Here is a 22757-nt window from a genome sequence, read left to right as displayed (position 1 = left end):
CACACCCTACCCCTGGCACCCAACCCACATCCACTTGGGATGAGGGGTAATATTATTACCAGGATCAAGGGAAAGGACCGGGATTCCAAAGATTTCAGAAGACACCAAATGTGGGGCAAATTAAAAGACAAGAAAAGGGAATTACATATTTATACCCTTGACTTAATCACTAGTATTAAAACAAAGCCATCCACAGGCACCCAGCAACCAGTATCTCTTCTCACTTCAAAAATGCAGCCACTGACTGCGGGCAGATTTTAGGTACATCTGGTTTTCAGACATTATTGACCACTCAGACAAAGCACTTGGAAGAGAAACATAAGGAAGACTCAGCCAGAACAGAACTACAGGAAAAGAACTTAGGATTTCAACCACTGCAACAAGGCCACAAAACCATTAAAAGTTTTAAACCCAGCACAGATCACAAAGGAGTATATTTTTCTGATCCTTATATGTCAGGATTAAGAGATGAAGCAAAGTACATCAGTGAATAAATAAATGCAGCAAGTGAAAACAGAAGGAAAGGGGAAATACTGATCTCAGATTTGAAAGGAAGCCAGAGAAAGTTCCTCCCAGCTGATGGCCATCAGGAGTGAAAGCATCAGGTCCACATTAATTCCAGAAAAGGCCAAAACACACTTGTTCCAACACATTAACTGTGCTTTATTCCACACCCCTGCTACGATCCTAATGGTGCTGTGCAAGTCTTTCCTTTTCCTTTCTCAAATGGAGATTGCACCGTAGGATTTTACAAACAACACGTTTCGGGGACTGAAAGAAAAAGGCAACAGAACAGTCCAGAACTCCAGCAGAGCAACATCCATCTGACAGGCAGCAAAACATGCTGGAACGGGGCGAGGAACACGCTCCGTGCGGCTGCATGGCCGCCCTTGGGAACATCCCATCCCTCGGCTGGGATGGTGACAAGGACTCGCTGCCTCCAGCTCCAGCAGAGAGGAGCTCTGGCTACATGTTGGAGCAGTGCTTTGGGTGAGGATGGGGTATTTTGGAAGGGCTGCTGTCCTGCCTGTGCTCTGCACGGAAATCAAAGCTGCTCCTGTTTGGAAGGCTCAGCTGGAAGCAAAGATCCGATTGAGTCCTGCTTATTCCATTAGCGAGCGCCCGCGTTTCAGGCAGGTGTCCATCCTGGCACACCCCTGGAAGAATCACAGGCACACTTGTGCTGCTCAGATGTGCTTTGAAGGGAAGAAAGAGAAGCGTTTTGCCAATCTAATGCGATGCTGTAACACAGACCTGGCACGGCCCGGCTCCTCCTGCCTCAACAGCTGGGCTCAGTGGGAGCACTCCGGGCTCATCCCAGCCCTGGGAGCAGTGGGGAAGGTGTTCTCATGACCAGGCTTTGACCCTCCTGTTAGACTGACTCAAAATTAAGCTGCCTTGCCTCCAGGAAAGCATGGAATCCATGTTTTGATCCACACTCCCGGCGACCGGGCTTGCCATGTGTTTGCTTTCCCAACGCTGTTCGCCATCCCAGCTTCCAGCACGGAAAAGCAGGATCAGCACACGCTCCCTGCTGTCACATCTCTTGCCAGAGTGAAGCACAGCTCAGAAATCAAATAAATCAGCGATGCTTCAGGAGTGTTTTCGATGGAGAGACAGATTTTACAGGTCTTACCAAAAACGTTTCCCAAGCGTTACTTCTCAAAATCGTGGCTTTGAATAAAAGAACATCACATTCCAGTGAAATTGTGAAACTGCTGCATTTAATTCAAGCTAGAAGTGTTCCCACTGGCCACCAGCAGTCTGGACTCCCGTGGCAAGGTCCCTATTTAGTAGATTTGCTCCTTAATAGGGCTGTGGAGGTTCCAGTCTCGTTCCACCTGTGGATGCCCAGCTCCTTCATGCAGCAGCACATGAGGCACTGACCTCAGAGATACCCGTGGTCCTGCCTCCTGGATGCCACACTTGTTTGCTGAACTATTAATTCCTAAGTTCTTGCTATTTTAGTGACAGCCAACCTCTTAAACTCAGTCAGTGCTTGAGCTGAAAAACCAAAAAGCTTTCTGGAGGGGAAAGGGCACAGACTCCAAAGGGACTAAATCCCAATCCCACCGAAGGGATATCAGCTTCAGCTACTCTCCTGTCACCGTGCAAGAGATCAAAATTGGAGGCAGTTTCACTGGGGTGCTTTGGAAAATCAATTTTCTGCTTTTAGAGGGGAAAAAAAAGCCTCCCAAGGACTCAAGTCCACTCGTCAAACTCCAGATATTTCCCTCACCCTGCGTGCCGAGGAAGTGTGAGGTTTGCTTGCACTGCCTGTTCACTGAGAAAGGAAAAAAAAAAAAAGCTGTTTGACAAAATAATCATTTTTGCAAGCTGCTGCTCTGGCGGGACAGAGGTCTGGGATTTGGCAGAGGGAAGTGCCCGCCTCCCAATCTGATCCCACCACCACAGCACAGCACCACCTGCAGCCTGGTGCCCGGCACGGGGGGAAAGGAGGAGGGAAGGAAGCGGGAGCCATTAGGGACTGGCTCCCTGCCATCCCACATCTCCTTTGGAGCACTGGATCAGACCCCACCGACGACTCGCCAGGAAAAGAAAATCTAAAAATTGGACTCAGAGGGTCTTTTTAAGCACTTTAATCCTTTCGCGCTGCCTGTTCCCAGCGCGTCCGCTCCTGGCACCGGCCACTGCGCTGGGAAAATCCTACTCCCCAAGCCAAGGAGTTAAAGAGAAAGCTGCTAATCAGCTAAATAGAAGCTGGAATCTGTTCATATGAAAGTCTCTCTTTTTTTTCCTGTCACCTGAGGGACATCACAGTGTTCCCAAATACACTCTTGACATCGTTTGGCAGACGGGCCCCTCTCATCCCCCACGATTCATCCCCGAGGTTGTTTTTTTAATATCAGAAAGTGAGCTTTTAAATGCCAAACTAATTTTGCGGGTGGTGGCGGGGAAGGGGAAGATATTCCAAGTGGTCTCGCTGGGCTGTGCACCAACTGCGTCCACCAAATGGCTGGAAAAGCAAAGTCTTCCCAGGGAGCTTCCCGAAAACAAAGCCCAGTGACAGCCACGTCCAACTATTACCTAATAGTTTGTTCCTCAAACTGTGGCCGCATTTGAAACATTAGAAGAGGAACCAATTCCAGCAGGCCCAGATGTAGGACAGCAGGATGGGAAGTCAGTTAATTGGAGATGGTGGCACTTACTTTCTGTCCTTGTTGCCCGCCACGAGCATGTGGGGAGGGCTGTCGTGGAGGTTGACACACGTGAAGTCACCTATGGAGTTGCCCACCTTGGTCAGGCACTGGTTTGTTTCCAGGTTGTAAAGAAGAATCTGCCAGAAAGGGGACAAAACACGGGATGAATTCATCGTGAGCATGACAAAGAGGTTTTGCTGCAGCACGAAGCGGAGTTGTTACCACCAGAGATGTTTTGCTTGTTGCTTGATATGTAACATGTGATCAGGAGGCAGATTTATCCCTATTAAGAGGGGGATACGACACCCCAGAAACACACCTCTAGTATTCTTAGAGATTTTTAAAGCTTCACTCTTGTTGCCCAGTCCTCCAGCAAAAAATGATCCTCTCCTTTCTCAACTCCACCCTTCAGACCTCTGCAGCTGCACAAATAGGAAATAAAAGGCCAGGCAGCATCAGTGTCTCTGCTCTGGCAAATGTTGAAATAATACCTACAGATTGTGTAATATCAGTGTCTATTGGGGGAGATACAACCTCAGAAATAAGGGAATCAGGTTTCCCAGTGGAATCCATCAAGGAGCAGGGATGCACCACCAGTGCCACCCAGCAGCAGGCAGGGACAGCTCCCAGCCAGTTCCTCCAGGCCAAATCTTTAAAGTCTGTGAGGAAAACCAAGCAGTTTCTTCCCCAATTTGAATATTTGAACGAGTAGCAAGAGTGAAGAGCACCAGCACTGAGGAGGTTCAGACAGATGGGCTGAGAGAGGCAGGGCCAGCCAAGTGCAGCCGAAATCGCAGAGTAGAACTGAACACGGGCCCTGCTGAGAGCTGTGCTGCACATCACACAGACCAGGAGGAAAATCACATCTGAAGTGGCAGCTCAGATGGCAAAGGCATAAAAACAACCCTGGTTTTAGGCAACATCTGAGATGATTCAACCAGAGCCCGGATGAGAAGGACGAGCTGTTCCCCCTCCTCAATCAGTTCGATCACGTTTGCTGTCTTTCCTCTGGGGCCAGATGAGATTTATCTGTTTGGGCCTTTCAATTTAGGAGAAACAGGTATTTTTAGAAGCAGGAAAATGTGCTGGTCGAAGCCCAGTGGAGCTCAGCACTGCACCTGGCCTTACATAACTTCATAAACGTTATTAAATTTCACGGTGATGCTCCTTTCAATTAAAAGAGACCTGTGACCATGAGAGGAGTTAATGGTACTTAAAATATCAGCAGAAACTCAGGGCAACATCAGCATGGCCAGGCCAACCTCACATCAATATCCTTTACTTCTAATTTGCTGGTTATTTCCAGTGCAGCTTAATAAATATGACACAGTCTGTAGGTATTATTTCAGCATTTGCCAGAGCAGAGACACTGATGCTGCCTGGCCTTTTACTTCCTATTTGTGCAACTGTAGGGATCTGAAAGGTTGAATTAAATGAAGAGAGGCTCATTTTGTGATGCAGGACTGGGCAACAAAAGTGAAGCTTTAAAAGTCTCCAGGATTTTTAAATCTTTTAAAAAAATCTCCAGGATTTTTAAATCCAAAGAATTTACAGGTTCCCTCCACTTGCCATTTCTCCCAAGTAAAAAACAGGCAGGGTTTTATTCAGACATATTATCACCTCCCTACTAGGATAAAAACATTCACATCCCACTTCCTGAGGTGTTTATAAGATTTGTAATCTCCCAACTAGTCCTTTGTGAACTTACCTGCCTCCAACACCAGTCTTTAACATGTTATTTTTCATCCTTAAGACCCAAAAAAACCAAAGCAATTTTTACCCAAGCTCTGTAAAACCAGGAAGGCTCTGTACTTGCAGCGAGGCTTAGGGTGTAAAAATTGCTAAAAAATTCATTTAAACTTGCCCACCAAGGAAAAAAATTGCTACAAACTGCATGGAAATGTTAATGTTTGAGGTCCAGAGCAATTTTACAGGCTGTTCTCACTCGCAGCCCAGCTCCCAACAGCTCACTAACCAAACCCAGAGATAATGACGTTCTGGCAAAGGGGCCTCGAAGAGTTTTCACTGCAAAGGAAATTAATATCTGGGCCTGGCAACCAAATTTCTCCTTGGAAAGTTCTGAACAAAAGACAAAGTCAATAAAGTGCTGAATTCAACCTAAGAACAATAAGTGACGGGGTCAGGAGCAAAGTATTCCAGCTCCCAGTTGAGCCTCTTCCCAGCTGGACGGAAAAACTCCGGAGAGGAGAGGGCCAAAAGCTGCTTTCCCGAAAGTCCCCCGGGGCTAATGCTGACAGGGAACATCCAGAAACTATTAATTTACCTAAATGACCATGGCTCCCATCTATCCCATAAACATACGATACGTCCTTGAAAATTCAGTTATGGCCGTGGAAGACCACAAGGAAAAATTGCTTCCACGTGGCATTTAAAGATTCCCTCGCTCTCCATGGGAGCAAATGTTACACGTTCCCCTCTTTGCAGCCCTGGGGCAAAACTCACAGGTACCACCAGCTGAAAAATCACTTATTTCTCCTCTCATAACCTGTAGATGGCCACTAATTTAAAGCACTTGTAGCTAAGAATCTGTAAAAAAATAAAGCTTCACATCCACCAAAATGGAAGAAAAGCTTCTGTCTCATCATCTCCTACCCCCTCCAACACCTTCTCCTCTCATGACAGCCTCAATTCTTTGAAAGACTGTTTATTTTAACAATCAATAACAGCACTGATTGCTAAAATGAAATTTTATTTCGAATTTTATCACGCACACGTGTCTCTCTAGCCAATTAGCCCTGTCACTGGAAGATTCTCTTTGTGATCTTCAGGATTTGTCTATCTCTAAATTCAACTTGTCCCGAGCGATTTCATGCTCTGCAAATGAATTTCAACGTGTTTTCATGGCAAGCTGATAAGTAAAGAAGCAAAAAGCACTCAGAGTGCCTTTTTTTTTTTTTGAAGTCTGCATAATGATTTCTTGAAGACAAGGAGTTTAAAAGCACACCGAGGACAATTTTGAAGTTCTGATGAGCTCTCCCATAATATCCCAAGGCAAGAAGGATTTTCTTTACAAAGGCCAGGGAGAAAGAATGGAAATACCTGGTCAATAGGGACTTGAAATAAGGGTCTGTGTGTTAAAGGGCAGATAAAGCCTAAGATCTCTGGGAGGTTTATAATCCTGTAATGCACACTGCAAGGGGATTACCCTTTTAAAGGTATTTATAATCCCATAATGGACACCCAAGACCAGTGACCTAATAGGTACCAAGCGAAGGTAAGTGAACCCAGAGCATGTGGGTGTGAAATGAAGTGTCCTGGGATAACACACTAACGAGATCCCTGCCCCCAGAGGGACCTGGGGGGGACACACAGGGGAGAAAAAGCATTAAAGACCCCGGGCAGACCTTAGGAGGACCCAAGGCACAGGATAAAAAGTGTTACCTATTAACCTTGCCCAAATGAAAAGTCCCAGCCCTTGGCCAGGAGCCAAGCAACCCCCCAGAATGCTCCATAATTCAAGGAGCCAGGAATAGCCAGAGCACCTCCACCATTATGTTTAGTTAAAGACCACAGAGATTAGAAAACACATTATCCACCTCGGAGGCGATTCTTGCCATGTTACAAGTCCCTTAACGACCTTTCCCATCCCTCCCTCTCCCTCTCTCTCTTTTAATAAGGCTGAGCAAATGGGACTTCATTTTATCCCACTGCCACAGACCGGGGCTATTAATTATTCATGCTCATACTCTCCCCTTTTGTTAAGGCAGTGCATTAGACTAATTTCCCTCTTTACTGGGTGACTTGGGCGAGGCTCAACCTGTGGCCACTCTCGGGCAGGCGCTCCAAGAAGCTGGAAAATTCATGAGCCAAGGGAAGGGAAGAAAGGAGAAGTCACCGCAGAGCAGTGGGCACGGGGAACTCTCTTTAAATGCTGTCCAAGAACTCCTGAAAGAGGAGGAAAATTAATTCCCGAAGAATTAAAGGCTCTGCAGCCAGAAGAGCTGAGCTGGGAGCTTTGTTACACCGTGCAGCTAAGTGAGGTCAAGCGTGGCCGATGTACTCTGGGTTGAGATACTTCCAAGAAAAACCAAGGAACTGAAGGAAACGCTGTTGATGGAACTCTTCCATGCGTGTCCAAGACCCCAGCAGGTGTTTTGGGATCCTGGGTTGCCGGAGATGTCTTTTTTGGATGGGAACATTGAAACAACAAATCCCCGAGCCCTCGTTATCAAAGAGCCTGTGGTACTTTCAACAGGAGCAGGGGTGTCCAACCCACCGTCCTGGCCAGGAGCCAGCACACAACTGCTCTGGGGAGGAGCTGCTTTCCCTCTGCAATCCCAGTCCTGCCTCCTCTCCAAAGTTATGGCACTGCACGGCCAGGGAAGACCGAGGTCTCTCTCAGAACTGGGTGTGTGCTGTATTTTTAGTTCTTATTTAGCTGAAGTATCGAAGGGAGGTTGATAAATATCAGCAAAAAGTGCAATTGTCAAACCACACTCAAAACCTACATCCTTTTCCTCGCTGAACAACACACAGGATACATTAAAGAGCCACTTTTTCGGAAAGAATCGTTTAGGACGGAGCTTTCTGTCATTTTAGAGACAGAGGATCAAAATAAAACAAACCCAGGAACAAGCAGCAAGCCTGGGTACAGAATTTACATTTATTTTCATTTATCCTCCCCTTTTCCTTCTGGCCATCCCTCTGCCAACTGGAAAAAAAAAACATTGCCTGAATACACACAAATATTGCCAGCAAAAGAAAGGGTTGTGAGATTTCAAGCCCCCCCAAATAAAAAGGGATCCTGTTTTTTTTCTCAGATTGAACCCATCCCATTCAGAGGGTATCCACAAAAGCAGGAAGGCTACTCCACATGCATTTGTGGCAGAACTCATCAAATTAAATACGACATATGGTACACACTGCTGCAAGTTGGGATTTTTGTATCTAAAGCGAGGCGGAAAAAATAATATTTTTAAAGTCTACAAGGCTCAGGGGCACAGTTTCCCAGTGCAAATGTATTGGATTGCCTACTGTAAATATGGCACATGACACTGCAACAACAACGAAACCAATTTCACTGTTAACAAATGCAGGGTCAGCACGTTGAGACTTGCACCCAGAGATAAGTGTTCTGGCTCCATAAATTTAAAGATGAGCTAAGATTTAAAAGGAGCAGCTGAGGGAGACAGACAGACAATCAGAGAGAAAGAAAAAGAGTAAATCAAACACAAAACAGCCAGTTTGGAAAAAAATAAATAAATAAAAAAGAAAGCAGTTAATATCCATGAATAATGGATGTTTGATTTAAAAGCAGTTTACTCCAATATGATGTAATTTTTGACAATCAGCCAGAGAGACTATTTTGCAGGTTCTTGCCAGATATAAGTCATTGTGCAAAGCTGGTAACACAAGGGCTCCTCTGAGCATGCGGAAAATTGACTTTCATGCCATCCTGGAGGTGACTTTGTGCTGGCAAACCCGGGCTGAGCTGCACCGAGAGCCTCGAGCCACGCTCGGAGCCCCCCGGGGACCCGCGCAAACAACGGAGCTCGCGGCAAATCCCGCCGGAGAGGCAGCTTCCCGCTCCTCCCCACCTGCTGCAGACTCACCCACGGAGCTGAACACAAGTGGAGTGTGTTGATTTTTTTTTTCCACTTTGAAGTTTTTCCCTCTGCCCCGAGTTCTGAAGTGAGACTCCAAGCTGGTGGGAAGGAGGAGAGCCAAGCCTTGCGCCGGCGCTGCCAAGGCACCTGCAGCCCTCGCTGTTCCAGCGCCGGACACTGCCAGCCCCTGGGATCTGCCAGCCTGGATGGGCTTGGGATGGGCACAGATGTCTGCTAGGACTGCAATGGGGGCACCAGGCTCACTGCCCTCGTGGCTGGAGGCTCCAGTGCCCACTGGAAGGACGATGTGTTTACCCACCGAGCCACCCACTCGCTAGGAAAACAGGCCCAGAAATGCACTTCCCCCAACACAGGGGAAAGGAAAATAAAGGGAGTTATTAAAAAGCAAGGGAATTATTAAAAAACCTGAATGATTCTCTTGGTTTTGTATCACCTGGAATATTCATGGCCCATCCTAGCAGCTGTATTTTCCAAACCTGTGACACCCACTGTGCCGGTTTTGAGGCACTCACAGTGTCGTACAAATAGGGAAAAAAAGCAGAATGTCATCACTGGCAGCCAATGCAAAAGGCATTGATTTATTCATTTTAACTTGCAAAATGATTTCTGGTCATTTACAGGGGTTAATCAATACACCATGTCAAACTCAGGCAAGGGAAAGTTCTGGTCTCTCTGCTGGACTCTGTTCCTTGTAGTGCCTGACACAGTTCAGGTCCTCAGAGAGGTTTGTTTCTCTGACATGATACCAAAGAGTTTATAAAGAAAAAGGTATTTAAAACACCTTTCAACACCTTCAAAGATCTGCTAACACTCTGCAGTCCTGCAGCTCCTCAAAGAGAAACAGCTGGGCAAGTCCCATATGCTCCAATTCAGTCCCCAGCCCTTCTACCATGAAAACAAGAGTTCATAAAGATTAATTTATTGAAAAAAACCCACCACCAAACATACTTTTAAAAGAAGAAAAATCAAGATAAAAAATTATTGGAAGTCTTTGGAACTCCATGAGAACTGGAGGCATGATGACACCAGAAAAGACACTGCAGCTTCTCAGTTGAAGAGAAGGATTTTAGTCAAAGTAAGGAGCAAGAAAGATGTAACAGCTTATATCAAGCAGCTATGACCTAAATATATCATCCAAGAGAGACTGTAGACAATGAAATTCAATTTAAAAGATTATTTACTGTGGCTGCCCCATCCCTGGGAGTGTCCAAGGCCAGGTTGGACGGGGCTTGGAGCAACCTGGGCTAGTGGAAGGTGACACTGGATGAGCTTTAAGGGCCCTTCCAACCCAAATCATTCCATGATTCTGTGATTTAAGAGTTTATTTAGTTCACAACAGTGGTTAATTCTACTGGATACACTCCCATTGGGAAGCAGTTAAGAAACATTAAATACAGGAGCAAACCAAGGCAGGATTTCAGCGGCTGCTGAGAAGAGCCAGGTGAGGTTCAACACCTTTCATCAAGCCCAAAACCATCCAAATCCCCCCATGTTTATTAACTTTATCACCAAGAACTGCTGAATAGGTTCAAAAATTTGAACTGAATTTTAAATACAGGAAGAAAATCAGGTTTGAGGTTTTCCCTTCCCCACCCCGAGAGAATAAAAATGTCAAGAAATAAACTGCAAGAAATAATCAACCTATAAATTGCAAGAAATAATTCACAAAGCTCACCTGAACTACAGCAGGAGACCAGAGTTACCTGAGAACAGATGGAAGGTTATAAATACCCCAGCTATGAGAAAAGCTTTGGTCAGACCCTACAACCAGATTGCATCAGAAATCGGATGAAGTCAATGCTGACATTTATCATGCTCCACGTTTAAGAGGTTTATATTATATTACATTATATATATATATATTATTATCCCTGTACAAGCCTAGATAGGAACACAGACCTCAGGATTTCCAGAATTTGGAATTTAAGGGAAATAGTACATTCCACGCTGAGTTAAGACAGCTGAAATATTACTGAATTATTGAACTATGATTGAAGAAATTCACAGCTTAAAATAAAAAACAAGCTCCACGAGCAATAACCAGACAAACTTCCAAGAAACAACAACATATTTGGGTTGTCTGATGCTTGAACTTCCCAGAGCTGAAGCATTTCTGTTCTCCCCTCATTCCTGCAAGGATGTCTGCAATCTGACAGCAGGCAAGTCTAGGCCGTGGATTTGATGTTTTTCTCCTCTCCAACATAAAAGATCCTACGAATTTTATGCCTCAGATCTCGACTCTGCTGTCAGTTTTGGTTAAAATTAGAAAATGATTAAAAAAAAAAAAGAGAGAGAGGGAAGGATGATGGCTTCCTGAACTATTTTTTTCATCGGCAAACTATTTTCATCCCGAAGCGGGTTTACTAAGGCGGGAGAAGGAAAACAAAGCGAACCCCGACCTGAGAGGAAACCCAGCCAGCAGCAAAAGGGGGCTGGAATCCTCCAGCACCAGGCTTCCAAGATGGAAAGCTCTCCCGAAGACAGATTGTGAGCTGGTGCCCGGTGTAATCAGCCAATGCACAGTCCCTTCACGTCTGTGGGAGCCGAGGAATTAGCACAAGAGACGCCGGTAATTAATTTCCGGCGTGATGTCAGCTGGAGCAGCGGTGCCAGGAGAGTGTCCTTGTCACACACATCCCGGCCCAGCGCCCTGATTGGGATGCAGGGCTTAGCACAACCCACCGTGGAGGAGTTCAGGACTAAATTAGGAAGGATGTTCAGCTTTACAGAGCGGAGCTCGTGGCCCTGAGAGGGTTTCACAAAGGTGATGCCCCTGAATGAACTGATTTTGCCTCCTGACCTCCCACCTCTGCAGGGAAAGGAGCTGGATTAGGACAGCAAAGGAATTAATAAAGACAGCACGGCCTCCCAACGCTACAGGTATTTATTTGTGGGGGCCTCCCCGGGAAATGGGGATTTTGAGGGGAAAGAAGATGCAGCTGGACACGTTTATTCCTCACACAGAGGAAGTGCTAAGCAAAGCCTAGCTAATCCTAACCTAACCGTGCTGTTCTGGTTACCTGCCAAGGAAAATGCTGCCCTTTTACCCCACAGACCACAGCTCCTTTCATCTGGGCGTGCTCACCTCCTGCTCCTTCTCCACCTGCCTGAAGAACCCTCCTCCCCTCATTGAATCATAGAATCATAGAATAGGTTGGGTTGGAAAAGACCTCCAAGATCATCAAGTCCAACCCCTGATCCAACTCCAATTACTATATCATGGCACTAAGGGCCACATCCAATCTCTTTTAAAAAACCTCCAGGGACGGTGAATCCACCACCTCTCTGGGTAGGCCATTCCAATGCCTGATAACCCTCTCTGTAAAGAATTGCTGACAGTCCACCACAGGTCTGAGGTGTAACACAGAAAAAGGAATGAAATTTGGGAGTGGGAACTCTTCTCAAGGCATCTGGAAACAGATCTCTCCACAGCCTGGTCCCTGCCCTGGAGTGGGGCTGTGTCCAGGAGCTGCTTCCTGGGATCTCAGGGATGCTAAGATGCCCCCAAAGCTGTGGCTGCCCCATCCCTGGAAATGTCCAAGGCCAGGTTGGAGGGGGCTTGGAGCAACCTGGGCTAGTGGGACGTGTCCCTGCCAATAGCAGGGGGTGGAATTGGATGGTCTTTAAGGTCCCTTCCAACCCAACCATTCCTTGGATTTATGATTTATGTGACTTATCTGGGTGTGCCATCCCACAAGAACCCCTCCTGCAATCAGAGGAGCTTTGGAAGAGCTGCATTGGGAGCATCCCTCAGCCATGAGGCTCCAGCAGGGCTACAAAACCAGCGTGGTTTTGACCTACCCTGCCAAGGTGTTTAATCCAACAGTCACACCATCCTCACCAAACTGGAAGTGACTTGCTTCAAATACTCCAGAGCACAACCTAAAAATGCTCCCCCCCCCCCCAAGATCACATGTTTGCATGTACAAGGTTCGACACGTTGCTCAGGCTGCCCTCACCAAAAGGGATGTTTTGGGCTTTTGGGTTGTTTTTTGGGGGGGTTTTGAGCCAAGTTCCCCCTGATGCCACTGATGCAGCATAAACCAGGTGAGCTGTGCCCTGCTGAGGAGCAGAGATTGAAAAGGGTTTACAGTTGGCTGAATAATAATCCCTCACTTCAGCCAGGAGGAGAACACACATAAACATCAAATTGTTGTATAAAAGAATGTCTTCCCTCTCCTGCTGAAAGCTGAAGAGCAGGGAAGGAAGTGCTCAAGCAGCAGGAACTCTTTTTTTCCTTTGTTAACGACGAAGGTATAAAAATCTTACCAAAAGAGAATTAAATACCTGGTTGGGCTCATTCAACAACCAGCCAAAGGTTTTGATCCCAAAGGCAGCTTCGTGGGCAGACACATCCAGGCAGGTGACAGGCTGGCCATAGACAGAGTGCAGGATTTTGCCAGGATCTTCTGCTTTCAGGAGATACACAATGTCCTCTGCAGCTGCCACTGCCACTGGGCTCCCCGTAACATCTGGAACCAGATTAAGGAAGTTGACCTGAAAAGAGCAGACTTTTTATTTTTAATACATCACAAATTCTTCTACATCACTACTGCCACTGGCTGAACTGAGCAAACTACCCGTGTGTTATGTCTTGTGTCATTCCAATTATGGGTTAACTTCAAAGACCGAGAATCAATTTTACTTCTGAATTTCTGCAAGTTTAGCTCCTGTGATGAAATTCAGCTCACAGTCTTTAGAATGAGTCCATTAAAAAAAAAAAAAACTAATCAGAGCACATTACAATAAAACATCCCAAAATGTCACATCAGAGAAAGGAGCAAAACTTAACACACTCATCCACTGAAGGACAGAGAAGCCACAAAGGAAATATCGTGGCTGCAATGTGAATAAGGTGCTCCAGAAGAGGAAACACATTGATACAACTCACATGGAATTGGAATAGTTGATGTTTACCCTGCAATCATGTAGGGTTACCCTAAATTAACAGAGACATCACATCCCTCCAGGACAGCCCCAATGCCAGCTCCCAAATCTTCTGTCACGAGACCACGAGGATGTTGCTCTTCCCATTTCAGTACATAATGAAGATACAGCTGAAAAGTCTCACCATGGGAAGGGTTTAAACTCCTGAACAGTTGATTTCTAACCCAGCCTTGGAAGATAGTGTGGAATCTGTGTGTCCCATGGGACAAACTGACTTGTCACAGCAAGCAAGATCCAAAAAATGGATCCAACTACAGTGGTGGTTTTACTGGAAAACCTCTTAAGTCAACAAAATCCCCAAATATTTTAAGCACTGCAAGGCTGACTTAGCTTTGGAAGAAGGGATTAATCAGGGGTGGTTTAAATCCCTTCACACCCATTAGCTCTGCACTCAGCTTCCTGCAATGGCAGAGAGGCTGCAAGACTCAATTATTCCCATGCACTTCCTTCCCCTACCAAAGAAAAGTTGATACTCTGAGACACAATAAAACTTGAGAGAACGGGACAGCTTTTGATTTTTAATTAAAATAGTCTCAAAAACTTCAGCTGACAGAAGGTGCAACCCGAAGAGTTCCAGCTTCACAAGTGATACTATTAGCTCTCCTGCAATATCCTGCCTCAGAATTAATCAGACAGCACTGATCTGGAATGAGACCTGGAGATTCAGCTCCAATTCTAAGCGAGAAAACTGATTTACAAAATGAGCCAACCTAATGTTGACAGGGAAAAAAAAAAATAATTAAACCCAGCCAACCTCCTGCACCATATGGACTCGGGTTCATTTTCACTTGTAGCCTAAGCCAGCATTTCACCCTTGCTCTTCAGTGCTGAAAGGCTCATCCATTAACCTGCTCCAAAGCCAGAACCCCCAGCTGATAAGGCTGTTATCTAGTTCAGTAAGACTTCTACAAGATCCCTCTTAGCTTGCACCAGAAATAATCACTGGATCAGGAGCTCCTGGAGGGAAGCTGAGCAGCCTGGAGACTCACCAGTTTCTGGATTTCAAACGTTGCTGTGGTTTGCCAGAACCCTCTGTCCTCGGGGGTTTCCACCTTGACCTCGAAGCCCGACGCCGTGGCCACGGCTGCGCCCTCTGGCCCCAGGGCCAGAGCCTGGATCTTCTGGTTGTGCTGGTAATGATGGATTGGCTCCCGCCCCAGCAGCAGGTTCCAAACGCTGACGGTTCCTGGGCACCAAGAAAGAACCATTGGGGGTCACCTCAGAACTTAACAAAGCTTTCCCAGAGCGTTTAAAGGGGTGAGTTCAAACCGACGGCGTGGAAAGAACCTGAATGTACAGAGAGGAGACTGCAGGGCAGGAAAGCAGAACTTTGGGATGCTGTGCTGCCTCTGAGCCACAAAACAGGTTCAGGGGAAACTGTGTGTGCTCTGGCCTTAAGCTGAAGGTTTAGAGTAGTTTTCTGAGGAAGAAATTCTTCCCTGGGAGGGTGGGGAGGCCCTGGCCCAGGTTGCCCAGAGAAGCTGTGGCTGCCCCTGGATCCCTGGAAGTGTCCAAGGCCAGGTTGGACGGGGCTTGGAGCAACCTGGGCTAGTGGGAGGTGTCCCTGCCCATGGCAGGGGGTGGGATGAGATGAGCTTTAAGGTCCCTTCCCACTCAAACCATCCCGTAATCCTCTGATTCCAGGCTCTGTTGCTCTCTGTGATTCCCTAATTTTTGACTTTCCAATAACAGGATCTACCTTGAAGAAGACTCCTTGATTTCCCTCACATTTCCACGTTTGGAGAAGATCAGAACAGCCACCCAAAATTCTGTTCTACTAAAAACACACCCTCAAGTACCACAAAAAACCACCAAGGACAGACCCATGCTCAAATTTAAGTCACTTTGCTTTGCACCCAGAAAAGTTTTAAAAGTGAGGAATCCGAAGCTCTGCACGCACAGGTCAGGGACTTTTAACACGATTTTCAACAGTTTACAACCAGCAGCAAAACTCCTCATCCTGATGCTGTGGGAAAACAGAAAATGCAGAAGAATTCATGGCACATGGTGTGATTTTGGGGGCTGTCCTGTGCAGGACCAGGAGCTGGACTCAATGGTCCTTGGGGGTCCCTTCCAGCTCAGGAGATTCTGTGATTCTGTGGTTCAAAAAGAATACAAATCCCAAAGAATACAGGAGTGAAGTCAAAATACAACATATTTCTGATGGCATTTTTCCCAGCAGGGACCTCCCATATTCTATTTAAAATGCTGCTGCATTAAAGTCATAATAATCTGAATAAGAGCAACCCGAGGCAGTCGGGAGGGAATGAGGGAACAGAAGGGCTGGGTGGAACTGGAGCCTTCTGGGCCACCTTTGCACTGAATTAAGGGAGAAACAATCTTGAGGAAGGGCTGGAGAAGCCTTCCCTCGACTCAGGCATTAATGATGAAATGATTAATGGCAGCTCTTCCTTCAAAGGAGACATAAAAGCCCCGACAGGCAGCTGGGGATGGGCATCGATGCCAGTGTGCAAACACCCCCCCCAGTCCCAGAGGAGGTGAAGCAAGAGTGTGGTAATGAAACTGCACATAGTGAAATGGTATCTAAATGAGTTTAAATTGATTTATGCTCGCTTTTGTAAAGATTATTTGGTATCTGGAAAGTGCTACCGATGTGAAATAATGCAGATAATCCTTAAGATCCCTGTCTAATGGCACTCCCCCTGAATATTTATGTTCCTCACCATGGGAATGAGCACCATAATGGGGACCATTTTTGTTTTATTAGGGATGAATATTTAAATTAATCTGCTATTTGCCTAAACAATTAGCTGCCTCTGTTTGTTTACACAAAGCCAAAACTGCAATTAGGCTTCCATCAAAAAGATAAGTCCCGACTAAAACTGTCCCGATGGAGCCGTAAGGGCTCGGAGCAGAACTTCCCAAAATTACTTCTTAGCATAATGGTAATTATGTTAATTGCTTGAAAGGTAAATAACTGCTGAACTGGGTTGGAAAACCAGACTGGGAGCTCGTATTGCTCCCACTTAGCCTAAAACCAGTTAACAAATCCAAATGGGCAGCACAGGCTCCCTCCCCTCTGCAGCACCACTGAGGCACCTCCAGGCCTTCCCCAAAACAAAGTCTCATCTCCAGGACAGAAAAAGGGGAGAAAACAGGTCAGAAACAGGGAGATCAACCCCTATCAGTGATAAAACCCTGTGGGGATCTCAGATCATGGATGTCAGACCTGGAATTTCTGGGCAGTCCATGGGTATCCCTGCCAAGCTCCTCCAGACAGGAGGATTTTCAGTTTTGATTTTGTAGAATATTTATCCCAGTTAAAAACCACTTTTCTGAGGGGAGAAAAAAGATGTTGATTTGCTTTCAGTGAAGCCTTTTGTTTACAACCATCTGTGATGAGCATTTTGCTGGTTTTAGCGGTGTATTAATGGATGAAAGTTCTGGAAAATACAAAAACCCCCACATTGAAGTCAAAGAACCCTCTTCTGACCACAGGAGCAAACTGGGAAACCCAGAATTCAGAGTTCTGCTCTCTAGTTTTGGGCAACAAGTCATTATTATTATTATTGTTATTATTATTACTGCATGTCAAACATCATAAAAAGAGACAACGGTGGAAATGGCTCCTGCAATAATAAAATGGTTTCAAGATGGGTATTTTTGGTTGCAACCAGATGTTCAATAGCAAAATCTGTCCAAAATAGCACAAAATGTTATCAGGCAAGCACAGTGTGTGCAAAATCTGATACATCCCTGGTAATACCAAAACCCCAAGTGACAAATTCACATGTAATGAAGGAGCACAAAGTAAGGAGTAAAAAGGAAAATTTGTGGAATATCCTGAGTTGGAAGGGACCGACAAGGATCATCGAGTCCAACTCCTGCATGAGAGCAGGAAAACATTATCCAGCTTTACACAGAAAAAGCAACACTCCACTGGATTTATCAAGAGGTAAAGCTACAGGTGCTACTCAGAATATTCTGCATTTCACTGCAGACACAGCCACATGTATTTATGAGCACACAAGGCTTTGCACCAGTCCATCATGTTTGTGTAAGAGCAAAAAAAACCCTCCACGTGACAGTTAAAGTTATTGGTGTGGCAACATCAAAGAAATCAGGGTTAAGATTTACCAGTCAGATGAGATCACTGCTCTCCACAGCCCCTGTTCCTGCCTCCAGCGCTTCATTTCCAAGGCAATTTCTCTGCTAAGGTGAAGTTCAGGTTGCAAACATTCACTGTCCCTTTTATTTCTTTAACACTGAAGCCTCAGAAGTGTTAGGAAGTCATGAAGTCAGAAGGATCAGCAGTGTTCTCACAGCTCACTAAAATCTGGGATTGTTCCAACTGAACTCCAACAATAACTCCCCAAAACCATTCAGGCTTTCCAGTTTGCTAAGATTTGGTCTTGGCTCAAGGAGACAAGGCAGTGCAATCACTGACACTTGACAGTCACTGCACCAGCCTCGTTGTTTATCCTTCTGTGTCCCAGATTAGACAAAGAATTCAACTTCTAATCCAATATATTGCTGAATTGTGGCCTGATGAAAGGTCCATTTATTGCAATTCACTCCAGATTGGAAAGTATTTGGATGAAACACTGACCATGAGCCTGTTGTGCCTCACACAGTGCACTGCTGATCCTGACTGAACTCCAAACTTTACTCCAAATTTAGGAGGCATCAGCCTCTTGCTGTATCAAAGGTGGATGGCTGGAGGCTCTTCTCTCTCCAAGAGTCTCCTCTTTGCAGCTGGGAGCACAAAAGACATCCTCCAAGCTGCTTTTTTACATCTATTTTCACATATTGCAGGCAACACACTTACCACAAAATCAATAATAAAAACAAAAAAAAAGTATTTCTTTTCCTAGAAAATCCTCTAATCCTCCGTCGGGGAGGAGAGGCAGCACACACACAGAGGCAAACAGAGTGAAATCTCATTTGTAAATATTACAGTGGCTGTGCTTGGCAGTGCAATAGAGGCCCCTCAGAGCTCCTCCCCAGCTGGGCACAGCAGAGGAGAGGTGCCCACCTGGGCTCCCTGCTCAGGGAGGGAGGGAGGCAAGGCTGGATTTCGGGGCGGAACATCCCAGCCCTGATCCCCATGACCCATTGGATCAGCTCTTCCACATTAAGACAGGCATTTGCTGTCAGCTAGTGGCTGCTGTCAGCCTTGGGAAAGATGTAAAGCAGTTTACACTGTGCATTATCTGAAAAAAAAAACCAACAAACACAAAAAAAAAATAAGCAAAGACACGATTTTGTCAGTGCTGGAGCAGGGAATCCAAATCTGCTCATGGTTTTCACTTCAGCTTCTAATCACAGCTCTGTGGGAAGGCCAGAAGCTGCTTAATTCACATCACCTCCACATTGTTCCTGTTTGAGAGTTGTGGTTTTGCTGTTTCTACCTTGATTTAAATGAAATAAAACTCTTTTTCACCTTTTGAAAACACCTGGGAGTTGGACTCGATCCTTGTGGGTCCCTTCCAACTCAGGGTATTTTATGACTTTATGACTCCTTACAGGGGGGTTTTTCCTTCCAACTGAGAACATGAATTTATCTCCTCATATTTTTCAGGCATATCATGAGCCTATGAAGTACAAACAGTAAAAGAACTGAGGTGGAAATGAGCACCAGCCTGGAGTATCAAAACTACTTCTTGTGAATTTTCAGTTTTTCCCCCAACCATTTCTAGTCAGAGGATTCACTTTACCCTCAGTAGATGTTTGGAGCTCCTTAACTAACTTTTTACATTTTATTTTGACTTCCAGCAGGTGCTTAGTGAGAGATTAGACCCCTGTGATAAGTCTTGTCTTCACATCACCATTACCACACTGGTTTCCTCCCAATGTTCCAGGTTTTATCTCCACCCCCTTCTCACAGGGGTTTCCACCCTGGACAGTCCCTCAGAGAAAGCACAGGCAAGACAGAGAGTATTTCATTCCCAACTTGGGGATGCAAGAGGTAGAATTCCCATGACTGTGGTGGGAAATCACACACCACCTACCCAAACCAAATGTTTGCACCCACAGCCACCTGTATCCAACGGGAATAAAGATCCTCCCACCTGCTCCTGCAGCGTCCTTCACTTCTCCCTTCCCCTGAGCCAGCCTTTCCCTGCTCCTGCTCTCCTGGGGCATGCCCTGCCACCAAACCCACCACTCCATTTCTTGCAAAGAGGGCACAGAAGGGACAGACAACACCCCCCAGGCAGCTTTAAGGGCACCAGAACGGACAAGACAGCAGATTTCCAGAAGTCCCAAAAAGGAGCAGTGCCAAAATCCCCCTCCTGGAGCCTGCCAGCAAGCAGGAGCACTGCTGATCCCCGCAGCAGCCACCTTCCTGTGCTCCATGGAGCTGCCCTGCAGCTTGGGAAGGACCACCAAGCCCTCCCAGTGGGTCTCCAAACACTCCACAAAGGGCAGCAAGTGGGGCACCTCCCTGCTGTGCCTACATGAGGACGGACACGGCGTTTAAAGGGAAGAATCCAAGAAGGATGTTCTCCTGCCGCAGCACATTGTTCTCCAGTCAAACTATGAAACTCCAGAGCGCAGGGGGGAGAGCCATGGCTAAAGCAGACTGCTGTTTCCCAAAAGCTGTGGCTCCCAGCCAAAGCCAGGCAAGCATGGAGCAGATGGAGTCCTGGCAAGGCCTCTCCTGTCCCTGCATTAGCAGCATCTGCTCATTACCCAGAACCCTCGCCTGCTTTATCTAATGCTCCAGGAAAAAGCATTTTGATTTGATTCATTTCAGTTCGGTAACGTGCAACACAATTAGTGGTAAAATCAAACTGGAGGGCTGCCAGTGCTGACAATAGGAAACAAGGCAGAAGAAATATGAGGCCAGTGGGTTGGAATTCAAAAATCACAACTGTGGATCGAGTTGCCAAGTCCCGTTGCCCCAGGTGTACATCCAGTGCCCCCGCTGAGCGCTGGCACGGGCACGGGGAACTTCATTTGCTCCCCATCCATTTCCCTCTCATTTACCTCTCCTTGCAGCTTGTTTCTCGGAGGTTGGCACCGCCAGAAACGCTCAGGAGCCGCAAAATTCCGCTTTTCCTTAGTGGAGTTACAACTCCCTTTGGATGCGGGCATCCCGGCAAGGCAGATCCTTCTCCTCGCCCCGCTTGCCGGGCCTCGGGAAGCATTTGCTGCTGTGGAAGCAGCAAAGCAGGGTTGTGAGGCAGGCATGGGGTGAGCAGGATCTGCCTGAGCTCTTGCCTGTGATCGGGTGCCAAGGACATCTCTGCGTGAGCTCTGCTGAACTGGGAGAAGCTGATGTTATCGGGACGAGTGTGGGAGCCAGGGATTCGACAGGGAAAGTCTAGACTGTGCCTGACAGCACCACCTCCAACACTACCAGATGGTTTCTCTGTGCTAGTCAAACTTACAAACAAAGAGAGAAAAAAGGGGAGCTGGAAAAGTACAACAAAGAACAATCAAACACATTATCTTCAAAGTCGTCCCTCGCCCTCCCCGAATTCAAAATAACTCCCTCCACCAAATTGTAAATATGTGCTTCCAGCTTGCAGTTAGTAAACATTTCTAAAATGAGGCTTTAGAATTCCCTATTCCCATAGAAACTAATCTATTCTGACCAGGCTCCTCGAATCAGAGTCACTGCCATATCATGGAGCCTATTAAAATTTCTACCCAGAAGAAGAAAGGACGCCGAGCTTTATGCAAACTAGTTCAGTCACAGTGCTGACAACGAGGAGTATGACAGGCAAAAAAACCCAGACAAATTATTAGATTAGTCAGTGGGAAACTAGAAAACAAACAAAAGACCCTCTGCTAGTCGTTGTTTGGCACACTGGACAAAAAGCCAACATTTTAAACTATCACTGTGTCATAATTCCTGTGACTCGAGTAAATAACCTTAATGAGCAACACCAGATTTGCTGTTGTCAGAAAGTGTGGAAAAATCAACAATTTTTAGCCACAGAAAACCATTCTAATGTGATCCAAGCTAAAAACACAGCTAAGGATGCTGATGATCTTAAAACATATACAGCATTTAATTTACTTTTCAAATAAAATTCGGTTTGCATTATCCATCCCTAGTTTTGTTTTCAGCTGTAGAAATGCCAGGATCAAAGGTAGTATGTGTACATAGCTCTCTAAATATGCTTTATTTATACCCAGGAGATATTTTAAGTGTCAAATTACAGATTTTAAAGAAAGATGACAGGAGTTGATTCTGCCTGAGCCCCTCAGCTCAGGATCCCACTCGGCCAGCACTGTCCAAACCTGACTTTTTTAATTGCTGTTCCCACATCCAGAAGATGTTGGTCTTTGGCTCTTCTTGTCTATTATGTAAAACCTCTGAGGATATTTAAAACAATGCATACAACCAGGATTTTACGAGGGCTTCAGTAAATATTAGGTCAAAGCTTTTATTCTCTGTATCAAAGTATATAATAACCCACCACAAACAATACTTCAGTGCATCCACACACCAAGCCAAGAGGGAGAGGGATGTGGATTAATCAGACATGCAAGTTTACCACCATTCCCATAACAAAGCTCCACAGCACCCCAAGGGAGTTTTGGACAGAGGAGAAGGCTGGTGGAAGAATATTTAATATTTTTATAGCAAAACAAGTTATTTGCTTAAGATAGCTTGGCTGGACTACAGCCTGGCACTCAAGCTTTGTGTAGCAGCTCCAGTAGGAATTAAAGCTCAGTTTTAATGGGTGCTATGTTCCAATGCCTCCTAATGCATTTAGGGTTATTGGCCAACTTTCTCACATAAAAGCAAGTGTGTGTGTGTGTGTGTGTGTGGATACACAGGATTACAGGCACACAAAAAGCTGAGCACAGCTGCTTCATTTTTGTAAAGCCTGGTTGTTGTTTTTTTGTTGTTTTTTTTTTTTTTGTCTTTAATAAAGGGAGGAGAGTTGTGGTTCCTCACCGTCCTCGTGAGCTGCCACAGCCAGGGAGCTGTTTATCCTCACAAAGGAGACGTGTGGCCGAGGTCCAGCATCGCCAGGACCCTGCACGGCTTCCAGGATGGGGGCTGTGTAGTCCCAGGTGCGAGTGTCCCACAGCCTCACTTCTCCTGAGGTGTATCTGCAAAAGAAGGCTGTTACTCACC

General features: G+C 46.0%; 1 protein-coding gene across 1 annotated transcript in view; it reads right to left on the bottom strand.

The window, feature by feature from the left end:
* FBXW8 (F-box and WD repeat domain containing 8) overlaps positions 1 to 22757 on the bottom strand; it is a 55678-nt gene that overhangs the window by 5295 nt on the left and 27626 nt on the right. Inside the window, exons 5-8 of the mRNA XM_027696723.1 lie at positions 22575 to 22732; positions 14686 to 14882; positions 13037 to 13246; positions 3171 to 3298 (exon numbers count right to left, since the gene is read on the bottom strand). Coding sequence (XP_027552524.1) covers positions 3171 to 3298; positions 13037 to 13246; positions 14686 to 14882; positions 22575 to 22732 — 693 coding nt within the window. The remainder of the gene's footprint in view (positions 1 to 3170; positions 3299 to 13036; positions 13247 to 14685; positions 14883 to 22574; positions 22733 to 22757) is intronic.

This window comes from Neopelma chrysocephalum, unplaced genomic scaffold (assembly GCF_003984885.1).
Source record: "Neopelma chrysocephalum unplaced genomic scaffold, ASM398488v2 Primary Assembly neopelma1_116, whole genome shotgun sequence".
Taxonomy (NCBI): Eukaryota; Metazoa; Chordata; class Aves; order Passeriformes; family Pipridae; genus Neopelma; species Neopelma chrysocephalum.
The sequence above is the reverse complement of the archived record's forward strand: the minus strand, read 5'-3'. Positions and strand labels throughout refer to the sequence as shown.